Source organism: Poecile atricapillus, chromosome 5 (assembly GCF_030490865.1).
Source record: "Poecile atricapillus isolate bPoeAtr1 chromosome 5, bPoeAtr1.hap1, whole genome shotgun sequence".
Taxonomy (NCBI): domain Eukaryota; kingdom Metazoa; phylum Chordata; class Aves; order Passeriformes; family Paridae; genus Poecile; species Poecile atricapillus.
In genome coordinates, this window is record NC_081253.1 from 16,921,815 (window position 1) to 16,935,916 (window position 14,102).

The window sequence follows — 14,102 nt, forward strand, 5'->3', positions numbered from 1 at the left end:
CAGACAATGTGCCTAGCTTAGGACTTTCTGACTGTCTTCATCTTCAAATATCATGAACATATGGTCTTTGTTACTGTGCAAGTTTAGGTTGATTTTCACCAGAACCAATGTTTTCACATCATCATTTCTCAGTCATATGAGAGACTTTATTCGCTATGGAAACAAATATATGCTGGGCACGAGATGCTGACTCTGGGCCAGTTGGACTCTGTAGTTATTCCTGGGTATGTGTTAGGGCAGTAAGAGATAGTTGGCTCATGTATTTGGTAATTTCCCTTGTACTTTATTCTGGTGTTCAGAGCTGCGTGTGGCTTCTGACATGCCAGAGAGGGAGAAACAGTGAAGGAAGCAGGGCATGGCCTGTGCCCCTGTGGGGTTTGTGTGCTGCCCCATTGCCAGCCCCACACCCAGGCTGTGCACGGTGGGCTCTGGCCATGTGCAAGGGTGATGTTGGCATTAAGCAAAAATATGCTTTGTATGACACAGACTTGTTACTTGACTCTGTTTTTTCTTTTTGAGCTTTTGTTGGCAAAATTTTGTTGGTCAAAAGACTTGCTCTTTGTTTCCACAAGACTGAGATGTATTTAAACATTTCTCATCTTGAGATATTTTTAAAACTTCTTTAAAATATTTTACTAAATCTTCACTGGACTTTTTTTGAAAATGTGTTTGTTGAAACATTTGTTTTATACCTTCTATAACCACATTTTTCAATACTGAGCTTATAAATCAGTTAATTTCAAATATATTTATTTTTTTACCAGTCCATTTTTAGTTGTTTTTTGTAGCTTTTATAATCAGGACTTCCTTATACACATGAGTAACTTTGTAAAAATTCATAATCCTATTTAAGTCAATGAGGATTACTTTTGTAGACAGATATTGCCCAAAATTTTCAGCTCCTCTAATTATTTAAAAAAGCTGTGTGAAGGCAGGATTTTCCCCAAATATATATCTTTAGAATTGTATGCTTTAATTGGTATAGAATTTTTGTCTTCTCGTGTTCAGCAGTATCTCTTATATTATCTAAATTGCCTTCTCACGTTCCTAACTGCACATGATGAATATTCTGTCTTTTGAGAATGTGCTATTCTAAATAAGTTTCTAATTAAAATGCCATGTTTAGGTTCATCATATATCTATGATATGAAATGTGTGCAGAGCTCTAATAATTGTGTCATTAGATGTTGCTTTATTTGTAGAACTTTTAGTATTCTGTAATAATGATACTTCTTTTAGCAGGTCAGGTTGTTTCCCCACAGGCTACTCCAGCCTGTATTGAAAACAAAAATGATGTGAGCAGAGAAAACAGCACTGTTGACTTTAGCAAGGTAAGTGTCCACTGATGCTGAAGAGAGCTTCCTGACTACCAAACAGATATTTAAAATTAAATAAAATGAATCCATGTGAGTCAGGAAAAGCTGTAAAGTGTAGTTCTTACTTTAGCATGGAAGTTTTGTGTGCACTGCAGTACAATTTCTGTATGATAAAACAGAATCTTACATTTTCTTTCTAAATTATATGTGACGGGAAATCACAGTTTAGAAACACAGATAAATTTAATATCATAGATATATATTTGTGGGCGAAATTTTACAAATTAGCAGAAAATTGTATGAGTACAAAAGTAATTCAGAATTCCTGTAATTCACCTCAGATTTTTACTTTCTGTAGTGATGCATGAATGCAAACTATGCTTTTTATAACCTGAACTCGTGGATTCCAGATGTCTCAAACAGAATGTGTTTCTGTAAACCTATAACTTAATTCTTCTGGCAAGCCAAGATATTTCAGTACACTTTACAAAAGATGTTAACTGTTCAGTAGTGGAGATTGCAATGACAGTTCAATGTTAGATAGCAAAGAAAAGCAAACAGCTTCTCAGCTTTAATGTAAAGGAGAATCCTAATTTGTGTGAGAAGTCTGTGTGTACCTAAGACAGTCACAATGGATACAGATGACAGGCCTGACAGGGGATAGATGACACATTAATGCAGCAAAGGTTGAGAAGTGAAGACAGGTGATTTAAACCAAAATTCTGAAGAACAGCACTTTGAGTCTGTTGAATTTTAATGTTAGTGCAGCTGAGCTAAAAGTAGAGTTATGTGATTGCTCCATCTGGTGCCAGACTTATTTCCTAGCAGCAGTAGCTATTTGCATCATTTGAATTTTTGACTGAACATTCCAGACTATGAATCGTATATGGCTGAAATAAGAGGGGAAACAGATCTTTCTGTCAATGACAATGAGAAAAAAGGAGGCTGGCTGGGAATGTATTATGAACCACATTTCTATAGAGGCCATGAGAACATCTATAAACAGTGGCAGGTTGTTAAAAATTAAACATTAATCCTTTAAACATATTTCAAACTAAAATATTACTTTAAAGAGTCAAGTGCAATATTGGTCTCATGATATTTATATTAAAGTCTTAAGTAAAACGAATTGGTTTTGCAAGTGTTCTAATATCAAGATGTAAAATTTGTAAAGAATATAAAATATAAATAAAATTGTCTATTCAAAATAAAGCTATTCAGAAGTGAAGGGAATGGCATAAGTTTCAGTAGTGCTTTTCGTGAGCATTTCTCCAGTTGCTTTGAGTGTTGTAGGATCCAAATCCCAGTCAGTTGTCTAACTGCAATTCGGTTTGTATTAAAAAAGAATGGGAGTGGCATCATTTGATCCTTCACTCATTATTTTTGTAGTGCTGCAGATTTGCTGATCAAAAGAGCTCTTCCCATTTAAACTAGCTGGAAGAAATCAAAATTTCATCTTTTTCTAACCGCAACAGTGATGGATACCAACAAGCATGTCAGGAATATGAAAGGAACAACTTTTGTTAGGAGGAATGAAATAACAGTAAAGGATTGTAATCTAATACCTTCCTTTTTGGCCAACTTTAAATAGATCCATTTATCCTTTTGAAGATGCACAAGTGCAGTTTCCCCTTGAAATGTGCTATTGCAATAATTCCCAAGGGTTATAATTGGAATTATATGCACAGATTGAGAGGAAAGTAGAGCAGTACACTAATTTTCTCTTGTGTATTGTGATTTCTTGCTCTAATTTTGTTCCAGATATTAATTTCATTTATCTTCTACAAAAAAAGCACCTTTGACTACCTCACATATTCTCTCCTTGCTAATCTTCTCCCTTGGGCTCCATCTAGTATTCCAAATTTGGAGTTGATTCAAAAAGCTGACTTTATCTGGATACAGCATTGAGACTGTGTTGATTGTATTGGTATCTATCCATGAAAAATGTGAGACAGGCACTGAAAGCTGTCTTGAGTGTTACCTCAGTGGCATGGAGAGAGAGATGGTTTGTGCTGTTTGTAAATGTGTCACTCCTCTTCCTCTGCTGCCACCACCAGGACTTTGTGTTCTCAGGGTGATGTGGAGGTGATTTGTCACAGCACCACTTTACCCTCCTGTCTGAGTAGAAAAGGGAGTGATGGTTTAAGAACTTCATCTGGCTCATTTCTACTTTTTACACCAAAGACTGGAGGGAACATTAATTGTCCTGAAAAACAAAATGTATAAAGAGACTGTACACCCACATCCCTGCTCATGGCAGCGCTCCTGTTTCTGAGACCCCTGTCCCATACTGACAGAGTTTGCCATTTCAAATACCATGTGAAGTAAATTACTTGTTTTGAGTGCTGGTTGACCCTGCTTACAAATAAATTTGATTAATATGTTTTACTAAGAAGGGATGTTGGGTATCTTGTTTGTCTCCATGTCAGTTTGTGTTGGTTTCAGGGTAGACGTCCACCACTCTTCAGTCTTTGAGTTGCCCTGAAGAGACATGGCCTTTGCATTAGTTATTTAGTTTTATATTTAATTGGAGCTTGCTGGGACTATTTAGGGTCAGGTCAGGAATGGGGCTCATCTTAGGGTGCAGATTAAGGTGCACATCAGGTCTCTCTAGTTAAAGACCTGGGGTAAGAGGTGTACTATGGATAGGTTAGATAAAACATTCAATATAGGTAGCTTCTGCCACTGCCATAAATGTGTTACTCCAGGACCACCTCCACTCTCACTATGCAGTGAAAGCAACACCTTTGGGACTTGGCTGTGTCTGCTCAGTTTGCTCCTGAGTTCCTCAGTTTGCTGCCAGCTACTTCCCTTTTAATGGGGCTCTCTTCACTACCTAAACAATATTAGCATCTCAAGCTGATAAATAGTACAGGAACTATCTGATAATACCTTCTGGTAGACAGAAGACAGAATCTTTATTTCAAGTTTTAATCTTGGGATCTGTATGTTAGAGGACCTCAATGTCATAACTGTAGCATATTGTGTATGTGACGTTAATTATTAAACGTTAAATGCATTAAAATGTTAAATCCATCCATTAACAACGTAAACTCAGCACAGAATGCACATTTCTTACATGCCTGAAAGACTGCTTTCTTCCTCTCAATTGCAAATAACCTGCAACACCAAAATTAGGTGCAGAGTGAGCCTTAGTTATGCATTTAATCCCGAAGAGTTATTTCATGATTTGAGTGGAGAACAGAATTTACCTCACTTTTTCAATTGAAGGTCTCCAACCTTCCAGGTTGATGTGGTACTTGTTTAACTTTGTGAGGGATTTAGTCATCTTTGTAGCTTAGGGAAGCATTAGATATCTCTTTGTGATCTCAGCAAACCAAGATTTCATTACACAGGCAACTGTGTTATATCTGAATTCTGATTTAGTGCCAGAGCCATTTGCAAGAAAACAATTTTCTAAATATTACCAAAAACTATGCAAACTAGTACTGACAGATGGCTGTAAGATAGACATTAAAATGGTCCACTTTAACAGTTTATATTGGATTTGGTTGCTGTTGTTGTGTTTAGATTAATAAAAGGAAAGCAAATGACAAAATTCATGCATTTTGAAATGTAGACAATACTGGTGCATAATTAAATCAGACATACATTATATAATTTATTATTCCATGTCAGTCTTTGTTACAGAGTAAAATCTAGAGTCATACATTCCTACGCAAGTACCTTGAGCTTATTACAGCAATGTCATGATGAAGCTGTGTCTCTGTTTTTCTATTATCCTACAAAAGTCAACATCACTGCCTAAAATTCCAAAGTTTTTCTTCTGCTTTGTTCTTTCAGTTTGCTCTTGAGACAGTCAATGTTCATGATAGCTTATTTTCTCTTACTTTCAGCAGAAGGGCAGCTGCCTTCTGTTAAATCTGAAAACAAAAATACATCTCAGAGTAGAAAAAGGAAAATTGTATGTAGTGGAATCCAATGCTCTTCTCAGTGAGATAATAATACAACAACTATGAGCTATGAATTAATGATTTCCAGAATTGTTAATTATGGGAAAAAAAGGTGTCTTAACTTCTTCTACTGTTATGATTATTATCAAGTATTCATGCTGTTATGAGTATAGATAAAAAGCATTACTAGGAAATTAATCCTATATTCTTAAAAATATTTTCAATTTGATTTGTTGTCTTTATAAATTAATTCTGCAGTGCTTTGTTTCCAAGAAAAATCAGTCAAATAATTTATGTCTAATTTGGATTAGAGAAAATTTTTTATTAAAAACCATAATTATTCAACAGACAAGAACAGTGGAACTGCATAACTGAAATAGCTAATGTTATAGTGCAGATCGGAAAGTTTCTGTCAACAAAGCGGGGGGTTGGGGGGGTGGAAATTCCCTTTGAGTAACTTTTAGGTTGTAATTTAATATACTTTTCCCAGGTTGACCTACACTTCATGAAAAAGATACCACCTGGAGCTGAAGCATCAAACATCTTAGTTGGTGAGCTGGAGTTCCTGGACCGTGCCGTTGTGGCTTTTGTTAGGTTGTCTCCTGCAGTGCTGCTTACAGGACTGGCTGAAGTTCCAATTCCAACCAGGTACAGTTGGGCTGACTTTGCTTTGTGTTTTCCTGAGTACTTGTGGAAACATGGTGATGTGACCCTCTGCTTTGCCATTTACTGAGTGAGGAATTTGGTTTGCTCTTTAACAAAGACATCAGCCTTCCACTTGTCCTGTAAATGATGTGTGGGTGTATTCAGACACTTGCGGGTTGTGAGTACTTCAGAGATGTAAAAATGTAGGTTATAACACACAGTTTATCCTATACAAACTGGTATTACTCCAGATGAAGCACTAAGGTGAAGTATTCAGCTTTGTAGAATATTCCATCTGGAACTGAAACTACTTGTGTGATACTGCATAATTATGTACAGAACTGAAAAAAAATGAAGAAAGAATTGAGAAAAGGCAAAAAGCAAACGGTGTGATTTGGTTGACTGGGGATGGTGAGTGAATGGATGCAGAACATGCTGTAAATATGTTCTAAAATTTGTACTTCTTCAAAAATTTCACTTAGGGAAGGTGAACCATACATTTTTATTAAATTACTTTTTTCCAAGTTGAAACCTTTTCTGATGGAGTACTTTGGTTCTGAAGACAAATTATGATGAATTAAAAGTCTAAAATAGTCCTTGTATTCAAATAGAAGGTATTGGGATAGATCCGTGGTTACATTGTGTATGTTAAAATATTGTCTTTTGCATTTTAACAAAACTGAGAATTTTAGTTATTTAATTTGAACAAATTCTCTGCCTTTTATAGAACTTTATGTGCCTTCAGCCTCAAGTAGAAACTGTCCTGAACCTTAATGGCAGTAAAAATAATTTAAAAATTATTTTAATTTGGGTTAATTTAACTTCTGATTTAACTAACCATAGCCCTTCTCTTAAATTAACTGAATTAAATAAATTAATGTGTTCTGTACATAAATTACAATTGAATACATTTATTATGTAAGTTAAGGTTTGTTATGTAAGGAGGTTTTGGTAGTCTCAATCAAGACTGACTGCTAAGCTTATGATATATTTTTGGAAGCTATTTTCACATTTTTTTTTCTAAGCAGAGCTTCATGTTTAAATGCATGTGTGAACAACTCGAAGGAGATTATATATAGTGTTTATCTGATAGATTCTTCTAGTCCACATTTTAGATAAATATTTCTGTAATATCTGTATGAATTTCAACCATCTATCCTTTGCAATTTCTCAAATTTACCTTTAATTTTCAGATTTTTGTTTATTCTTCTTGGACCACTGGGTAAAGGACAACAATACCATGAGATTGGAAGATCAATTGCCACACTAATGACAGATGAGGTATTTTTATTCGTGGTTCAGTTTTGTACTAACTGAAGAGGTTTAATAGGGAGTCTCCAATCCTTCAGATGAAATGTGGCTAATCATTCTGGTGATGACAACGAGCGTTCTAGTTCATTTCATGATCCTGTGACAGCCCAGATTATGCTGCTGTAAGGGGATAACAAAATGAGAAACAATATTCACAAGCAAAGATATCTTCACCAATAAGGTTCCATTTTTCACAGTTGCTTTCCAGTGGATTTAATTTTGTTTAAGCTGCAAAATCTCTGGAATACTTAGCAGCCATAAGGACGTTTTTCTGTAGCAGCTGGAATTTCTTTGAGAACTATATACCAGAAGTTATTTTCAGTTGAAGCTGAGATTGTTTGTTCAGTGGGAACTTTACAAAGTGTGTTCTATTTCAGAGAAGAAAGGCCATTATTTTAGAAAGATTCCTTTTTCCATCTCTTTTTCCTCCCACACATACTTCTCAATTTTTCACAGGTATTCCATGATGTTGCTTACAAAGCAAAAGACCGCAATGACCTGGTGTCTGGAATTGATGAGTTTCTTGATCAGGTTACTGTTCTCCCTCCTGGAGAGTGGGACCCAACAATTCGAATAGAACCACCTAAAAATGTTCCCTCTCAGGTTTGTACAGTGTAAAATTTGAGCGCTTTTAAAAGTTGTGATGAATTTTTATTATGTAGATTTAAGTCTCATTAATTTAGCATTTAGTAGAGTTTTGCATGGTCTTTTTATTTTAGGTTAATTTTCTTTAGGAGAACCCTTGGGCTGCAAGCATACAGTGTAGTGATGACATTTGGTTTAGTTCAGTACTAGTTATCTCCTTAGTAAATACAGGCAGTTGTATCTAAAGATAGTAAATTTAGGGGTAAGTGGTCTTAAGCATCCTTGATTATTCCAAATAGCCATGGTTTACTTTTGTTCTAAGCTTATTGCAAGAATTGATCAAAGCTTGTTACTCTTTAAAATGTTTTCTGATTCAAGATTTTTTTGTGATCAATTCTTTAAATTTCACAGAATCACAATTCTTTTTACTATTAACTGTCTAGTAATAGAACAACTTATGAGGAGGTTATGTTGACGAATCTTAAAGTAAAATTTTTATGTTTAAGTTTTTAACTTTCAGAGCCTATTTCAGTGCTAAAACCCCTGAGAAATATCTTTTCCTTCTGGTAGGAGAAGCGTAAGATCCCAGGAGTGCCAAATGGAACTGCAGCCCACGGGGAAGCAGAACATCCTGGGGGACACTCTGGACCAGAATTGCAACGAACTGGAAAGTTAGTGAGAACATATTCAAAATCTTAAGTGTTCAAAGTGATGTTCAAAAGGAATCACAAGGGTCTGGTTCTCTCTCAGAAGTGTCTTGGCACATGATTTCTTTCAGGCATTTGTCCTGATTTGCGTGTGCCATGTAGCTGAAGAGGACAATGCATGCTCGTTTGCAGAGAGCAGGAGTGGGCAAGAGGGTTCAAGTTTCCTAATTGTATTTATTGCAAGCTCCTTTCTCTAATATTTACAAAGGGAAGACCTCTCTTAAACTTGATTAATGTTTATTGGTTTTGTACAGGATGAAGTAAAACTTGGTATAGTATTGTGCCATGTATTATGAATCCTTAGAGCTGTTTTGTAGTTGAAGTTCCTGGGTTGTGCAGCACTAGAATTTCCTTTTTACCTCAGTAAGCTGTGATATGTCCTGGTACATGAGGCTGTGCTTACCCTGGTGGCTGCAATATACATCAGAACGAAGAATTTGTCCCAAGGAATACTTTATCTCATCTAATATGGTGTGGTGTCCATCAGCTGTCAATGGCTGCCTTAGTGCAGTGTAGTTAGGCAACAGATGTTTCTTTTACTTTGCTGTCTCCTGATATTTAAATATTTTCCCGGCCTTTAGCATGAAGCTAAAGATTCAGCTGCAGTGCTGGTGTACACTGGGGCAGAGGAAATGATGGCCGGTCTGGCTGGAAGTTGTTCAGAACCAGTTAGCAGAGAACCTGCTAATTTATAGCTTGAAGGATTGTTTTAATATTTAGGAGGTAGTAGCACTACACCTTCTTCTTTACCTCAGCAGCATCTGATCCATTGTGTGCCTGTGAGGAAAAGAGCATTGTGGGGTTATTTACTCTAGCTGTATGGTATTTTGTAAGGGAGCGTCTGTTCCTAAATATTTGATTATATTTGACACAGTGTAAATGACAAAAGATGACAGCTCTTGTCCTTGAAAAATGGTAGCATATACGCATTTCTATCATCAAGTGTATTTAGGAACAGCTTCTCAAATAATGTGAAGCTCTATATATAAATGTGTGGGCAAATAGCACTGTGATACGTCTCTAATTAAACAAATGCAAAGAATTATTTCATGTAATAAACAGTTTGACTTAGTGCATGGGAGCAAGCAACTGTTCAGAACTTTGGACTATGGGTGATTAGTTGAAAAATTTATAAAAGAGACATGGAAATTAGTTTGCTTTAAAACCACAATAATTTCCTGGTTGGAGTTACAAAGACAGGCTTCCTAAACTTATTTTTTTATGAAGGGTCAAACATAAGAGTATGTATCATTTGATCAAGGAACAGTAGCTTCTCTGCAGTGTGGTTGAAGCAATACTGTAGAAGAAAGTTTTGTATGCCACCTTAATTAATTTGAGCTCTTCTATGTTTTCTTTAGATTTTTTGGAGGATTAATTTTAGATATCAAAAGAAAAGCTCCCTTCTTCTGGAGTGACTTCAGGGATGCTCTCAGTCTGCAGTGTCTGGCATCATTTTTGTTTCTCTACTGTGCTTGCATGTCTCCTGTCATCACATTTGGTGGTCTGCTGGGAGAAGCAACTGAAGGTCGTATAGTATGTGTTAAATCTGAACTTTTAAAACAAACTTACATTCCTAGTTTTGTGGTTAGTATTTCCTTACTGTTGCATGAATCACCTTTATATATTGGTGTTTCATTGTTTAGAAGGCTACGGACTAGGACATTACAAAAAGAATCTGTTTGAAAATTTATGGACACTTCTCTCTGTATCGTATTCAGAGTGCAATAGAATCGCTGTTTGGAGCATCCATGACTGGAATTGCCTACTCTCTTTTTGGTGGACAGCCTCTCACTATACTTGGCAGCACAGGACCAGTTTTAGTGTTTGAGAAGATCTTATTCAAATTTTGCAAGTAAGTGAAGATCATGACATTCATCATCCTTCATTTGTTGTGAGATGAAAGTAGAAACACCTGTCCCAAAGCTGAAATCCTAAACCGTACAATACAAGATGAATTGTTGCCTTTATCATGTTGCAGAGTCCAAAAATTATGCAGTGAATTGGTAATGCAGAAAGGTGAATATTCTTAAATTTTGGGCTTTTGTTGCTTTTAAACTCTCCTTCATCCCTTCCCTCAGCAGCTTTGAAGGGAATGACAGCTTCAGGATGTTTGTGGGGTTTTTTTTTTGGTTTGTTTTTTAATTTTATCATTCTCTACTCTGAGACAGTAAATTTAAATCTGTGGTTTCTCTCATCACTTGAAAGATGTTGCCTCTCACCAAGAAAGTAAGTGCACTAGAAGTGGTGTCCTCTTTCAATAGTCACTAATACAGACCATGCCATTCCCTCACCTGGACAGAGGCGGTGAAGTGTCACGCCAGAAGAGCCACATTTAGGCTAAAGTGCTGTACTTGACATATCTCTGCCACACTGTGGGTAAAAATGATGTCTCCATTTGGAAGCCATCATGCTTCTCTGCTCTCCAGTCTGCTCTCCTCATTGCTGTGACAGGGACTTCTGTGCAGGATCTCCTGCACACCACAGAGCAGGAAACCTCGCTTAGCACTCAGATTTTCTCGCACCTTCAGACAGACCTTTCAGTTTTCTGTGATAATGTCACTCGGTGTGTTTGGAGCTCTATTATCATATGCAATAAGCTTACAGAATTTTGATGAAAGTTGTTATAACTACTCTTTCACAGCTTAAAAAGAAATTGGCAGGTGTTGGCTGTTCACAAAGCAGGATATGGGATAAAGAGTGAGTGGACCTTATACACTTCATGTGTGTGACTACTCTCAAAGCTGCTCATGTGATCACTTAAATGGAGATAGAGCTCTTTGTGTCTTGCTAATTAGGGGAAGAGCTCTGGTCAGGAGGTGACTTGATGGGATCTTCTGTTCAAAATAAGTACATAATTTGTGATTCAGACTTTTGGAGCTGCCTTGTCTCTATTCACTGTGGCTGGACAAAAGGTTCAGTGGGTTCAATTCTTTTCTTGTTTTTAGAGAGTACGGGTTGTCATACCTTTCTCTGAGAGCCAGCATTGGGCTGTGGACTGCAATCCTGTGCATCATCCTTGTTGCAACTGATGCAAGCTCCCTAGTCTGCTACATTACCCGCTTTACTGAAGAAGCCTTTGCTTCTCTTATCTGCATCATTTTCATTTATGAGGCCTTAGAGAAGCTGTTTCATCTCAGTGAGACATATCCAATCAACATGCACAATAATTTGGAGCTGCTGACAAAGTACTCGTAAGTAAGACTTCTTTTGTTAAACTGTTAGGGTTTTTTTTTATTTTCCATAGGTTGTTTTCTCTGCAAGGAGCACAGCAGAAAAAGTTTGCAGTAGTTGCAGCATGTGGAAGCTATTCAGTCATTATGCTGTCTTATGGAAGTAGTAGTTATTGCGGGGATGTGTAGAAGCAGGACACATTCACTTAAGATAACTAACAAATATATTTCCAGACTTGAGGTTTGGAAAAACTTCAACATAATTAACTTGGAAATGCTAGATTAAAAATAGGACTTAAAGGGACCTAGGTTTTAGGTCTCTATTCATTTTTATTTAATGAGAATTAACTCACGGTCTCTTCCTGTAATCTTTCACTTATGATTTATAATGTTTCAATGGTTACAGGATGTTCAGGTAATGCTTGTATATCATATTTATCTTGTTTTGTTTTGTTTTTCCCAAATTGAAATATTCACCTTTCTAAAAGGTTATAAGCTGATGTGCCTCCTTTATTTTAACCTCTCTGGCATTTAAGGTCCAAGCTTAATCCACAAGAGCTGAAGTGGATTTGAAATTGTTAGATGCATCTCAGTAGCTCATAATCAATTTGTTCTTAATACAAAGATTTTAATCTAACTCCATTTAAACAGATTTACTTTATTGTGAAGTTCAGACAGATACTAATCTACTTGGAGAATAAGAAAGTGAATCACTTTTGTCAATATTATTTCATAGAGAAATAAAGTCTAAACATAGACCTGTTTCTGTGATATGAGAACAAAAATGTTCTAGCAAAGGACAAGATCCTAGTCTGTCCTGAACCCAGTTAAGCTTGGTCACATCAGTAAATAAAATGTCATTAAAAACCATTTTCATTGAAAATCCCTCTCCAGAAATGTCTTTATTATTTCACTGAACCCATTTGAACCCTCTGCATGAGCTGGGTGGGGCCCTAAAGCAACAGTGCTTGAACAGTGCCACATCTTCTGTTCACTGGAAAAACAGGAGTGTCTCAACCAAATGTCTCATTTGCATTTTAAGCTGAGAAAAACAGAACACAGCAACAGAGAAAACATTTGAGCTTTGTATATTATCACTAGAAAAATAGTTAGCAAATCCTGAATCTGAATGTACATTATACACCTTAATACACAGAACAAGTTAAATTAGAGAAACTATAGTTCTGCTGTGACATACTCCCATCATGCTGAAAATATGATTATTCCTCTCTAATAGCTTAATCGGTAGACAAAGGAATATTAATTTGAAGAGAAAGCAACAGACATCAAGAATAGACCACGCACACAGTCGAGGTTATATCCTCTTATTTAACTTTATTCACCTTCTACAAAGTAGGTATTTTACTCTGAAGACCTTCATATAGCACAGTCTTCATGGATTTTTTTCATTTCCTTTACCACTTCAAAGTAGTTGTCTCAAAGGAGAAGAGAACATGATGTTCTCCTATCGTTTTGAAAATCAGATGTTGAAATGCTATATCAAGACAAAAAATTATTTAGAAAACATTTATCACGTGGAGCTGAGATATTAAAATATGTAATGGAAAGCATAAACACAAGTAGGTACATGGGTTCCTGGGTAGCTGTATTCCCATAATATTGCCAGAGAAATTAATTTAACAGTCCTGCTTGTAGGGGTACAGTCATAGTTATGTCTATATTTTGTGAGAATGTTTTCTCATTATAATCCTTGTGTTAACAAATAAAGGTTTTTGAAGGGTGGTGCTTTATTGCTGCCTGCTCTTGGTAACTGAGCAATGAGTGTGAAACGTGCAGAGCACACAGAACAGTAAAAGAGCAACCTTTGTCATCCTCCAGTTACACCTATTGATCTGCCCTGGCTGACAGTGGTAGAATACCAGCACAATTCTAGATTTTTCAAACATAACTCCTGAAAAATAAGTGTCTTCCAGATGTTTGAAAGAAAGATTTCACCACAGCCTGGTGTTTTCAAACTCTTATATCAAAATTATTGGTATCACTGATATGAAACTTACTTGATAGCGTGTTTTTGTAGTTATTTGAGTTTATTATTTTGTACCTATGTTGTCAGTTATTTCACTCTGAGTAGATAGTACAAATAGATTGCCTTTTAAACTCTTGTATTAAATCTCACATTTGGCGCTTATGCTGTATTTTCTACTTTCAGCATGTTCCTGTTTATTATCAATCATGTCCATAGCCCCACTGATAGCAAAATGCTTAGCTGTAGACATATAGTTCTTATGGGATGGGACTTACATCTTTTTAAATTTGAAACTGATTTTTAGAAATGGCAGTGTACTGACAATCAATGTATGTTGATTATCTTGTAAGAAGAGTATATCTGCTGCTATCCAAGGATCTGTGCTCTGAACACAGCAAAGGACTAATTCCAGCCTCTCCTGTTCTTGCCATTCCTTTCTCTTTCATCTGACATTTCTTAGTTATGCA

General features: G+C 36.2%; 1 protein-coding gene across 2 annotated transcripts in view; it reads left to right on the forward strand.

Moving 5' to 3' along the window:
- Nucleotides 1-14,102, forward strand: part of SLC4A10 (solute carrier family 4 member 10) — a 114,009-nt gene that overhangs the window by 68,284 nt on the left and 31,623 nt on the right. Inside the window, exons 7-14 of one of the 2 annotated variants that reach the window (XM_058839766.1) lie at nucleotides 1,240-1,331; nucleotides 5,721-5,878; nucleotides 7,069-7,156; nucleotides 7,643-7,789; nucleotides 8,342-8,442; nucleotides 9,837-10,011; nucleotides 10,197-10,330; nucleotides 11,424-11,669. In XM_058839766.1, coding sequence (XP_058695749.1) covers nucleotides 1,240-1,331; nucleotides 5,721-5,878; nucleotides 7,069-7,156; nucleotides 7,643-7,789; nucleotides 8,342-8,442; nucleotides 9,837-10,011; nucleotides 10,197-10,330; nucleotides 11,424-11,669 — 1,141 coding nt within the window. The remainder of the gene's footprint in view (nucleotides 1-1,239; nucleotides 1,332-5,720; nucleotides 5,879-7,068; nucleotides 7,157-7,642; nucleotides 7,790-8,341; nucleotides 8,443-9,836; nucleotides 10,012-10,196; nucleotides 10,331-11,423; nucleotides 11,670-14,102) is intronic. The other variant, XM_058839767.1, reaches the window with a different exon arrangement.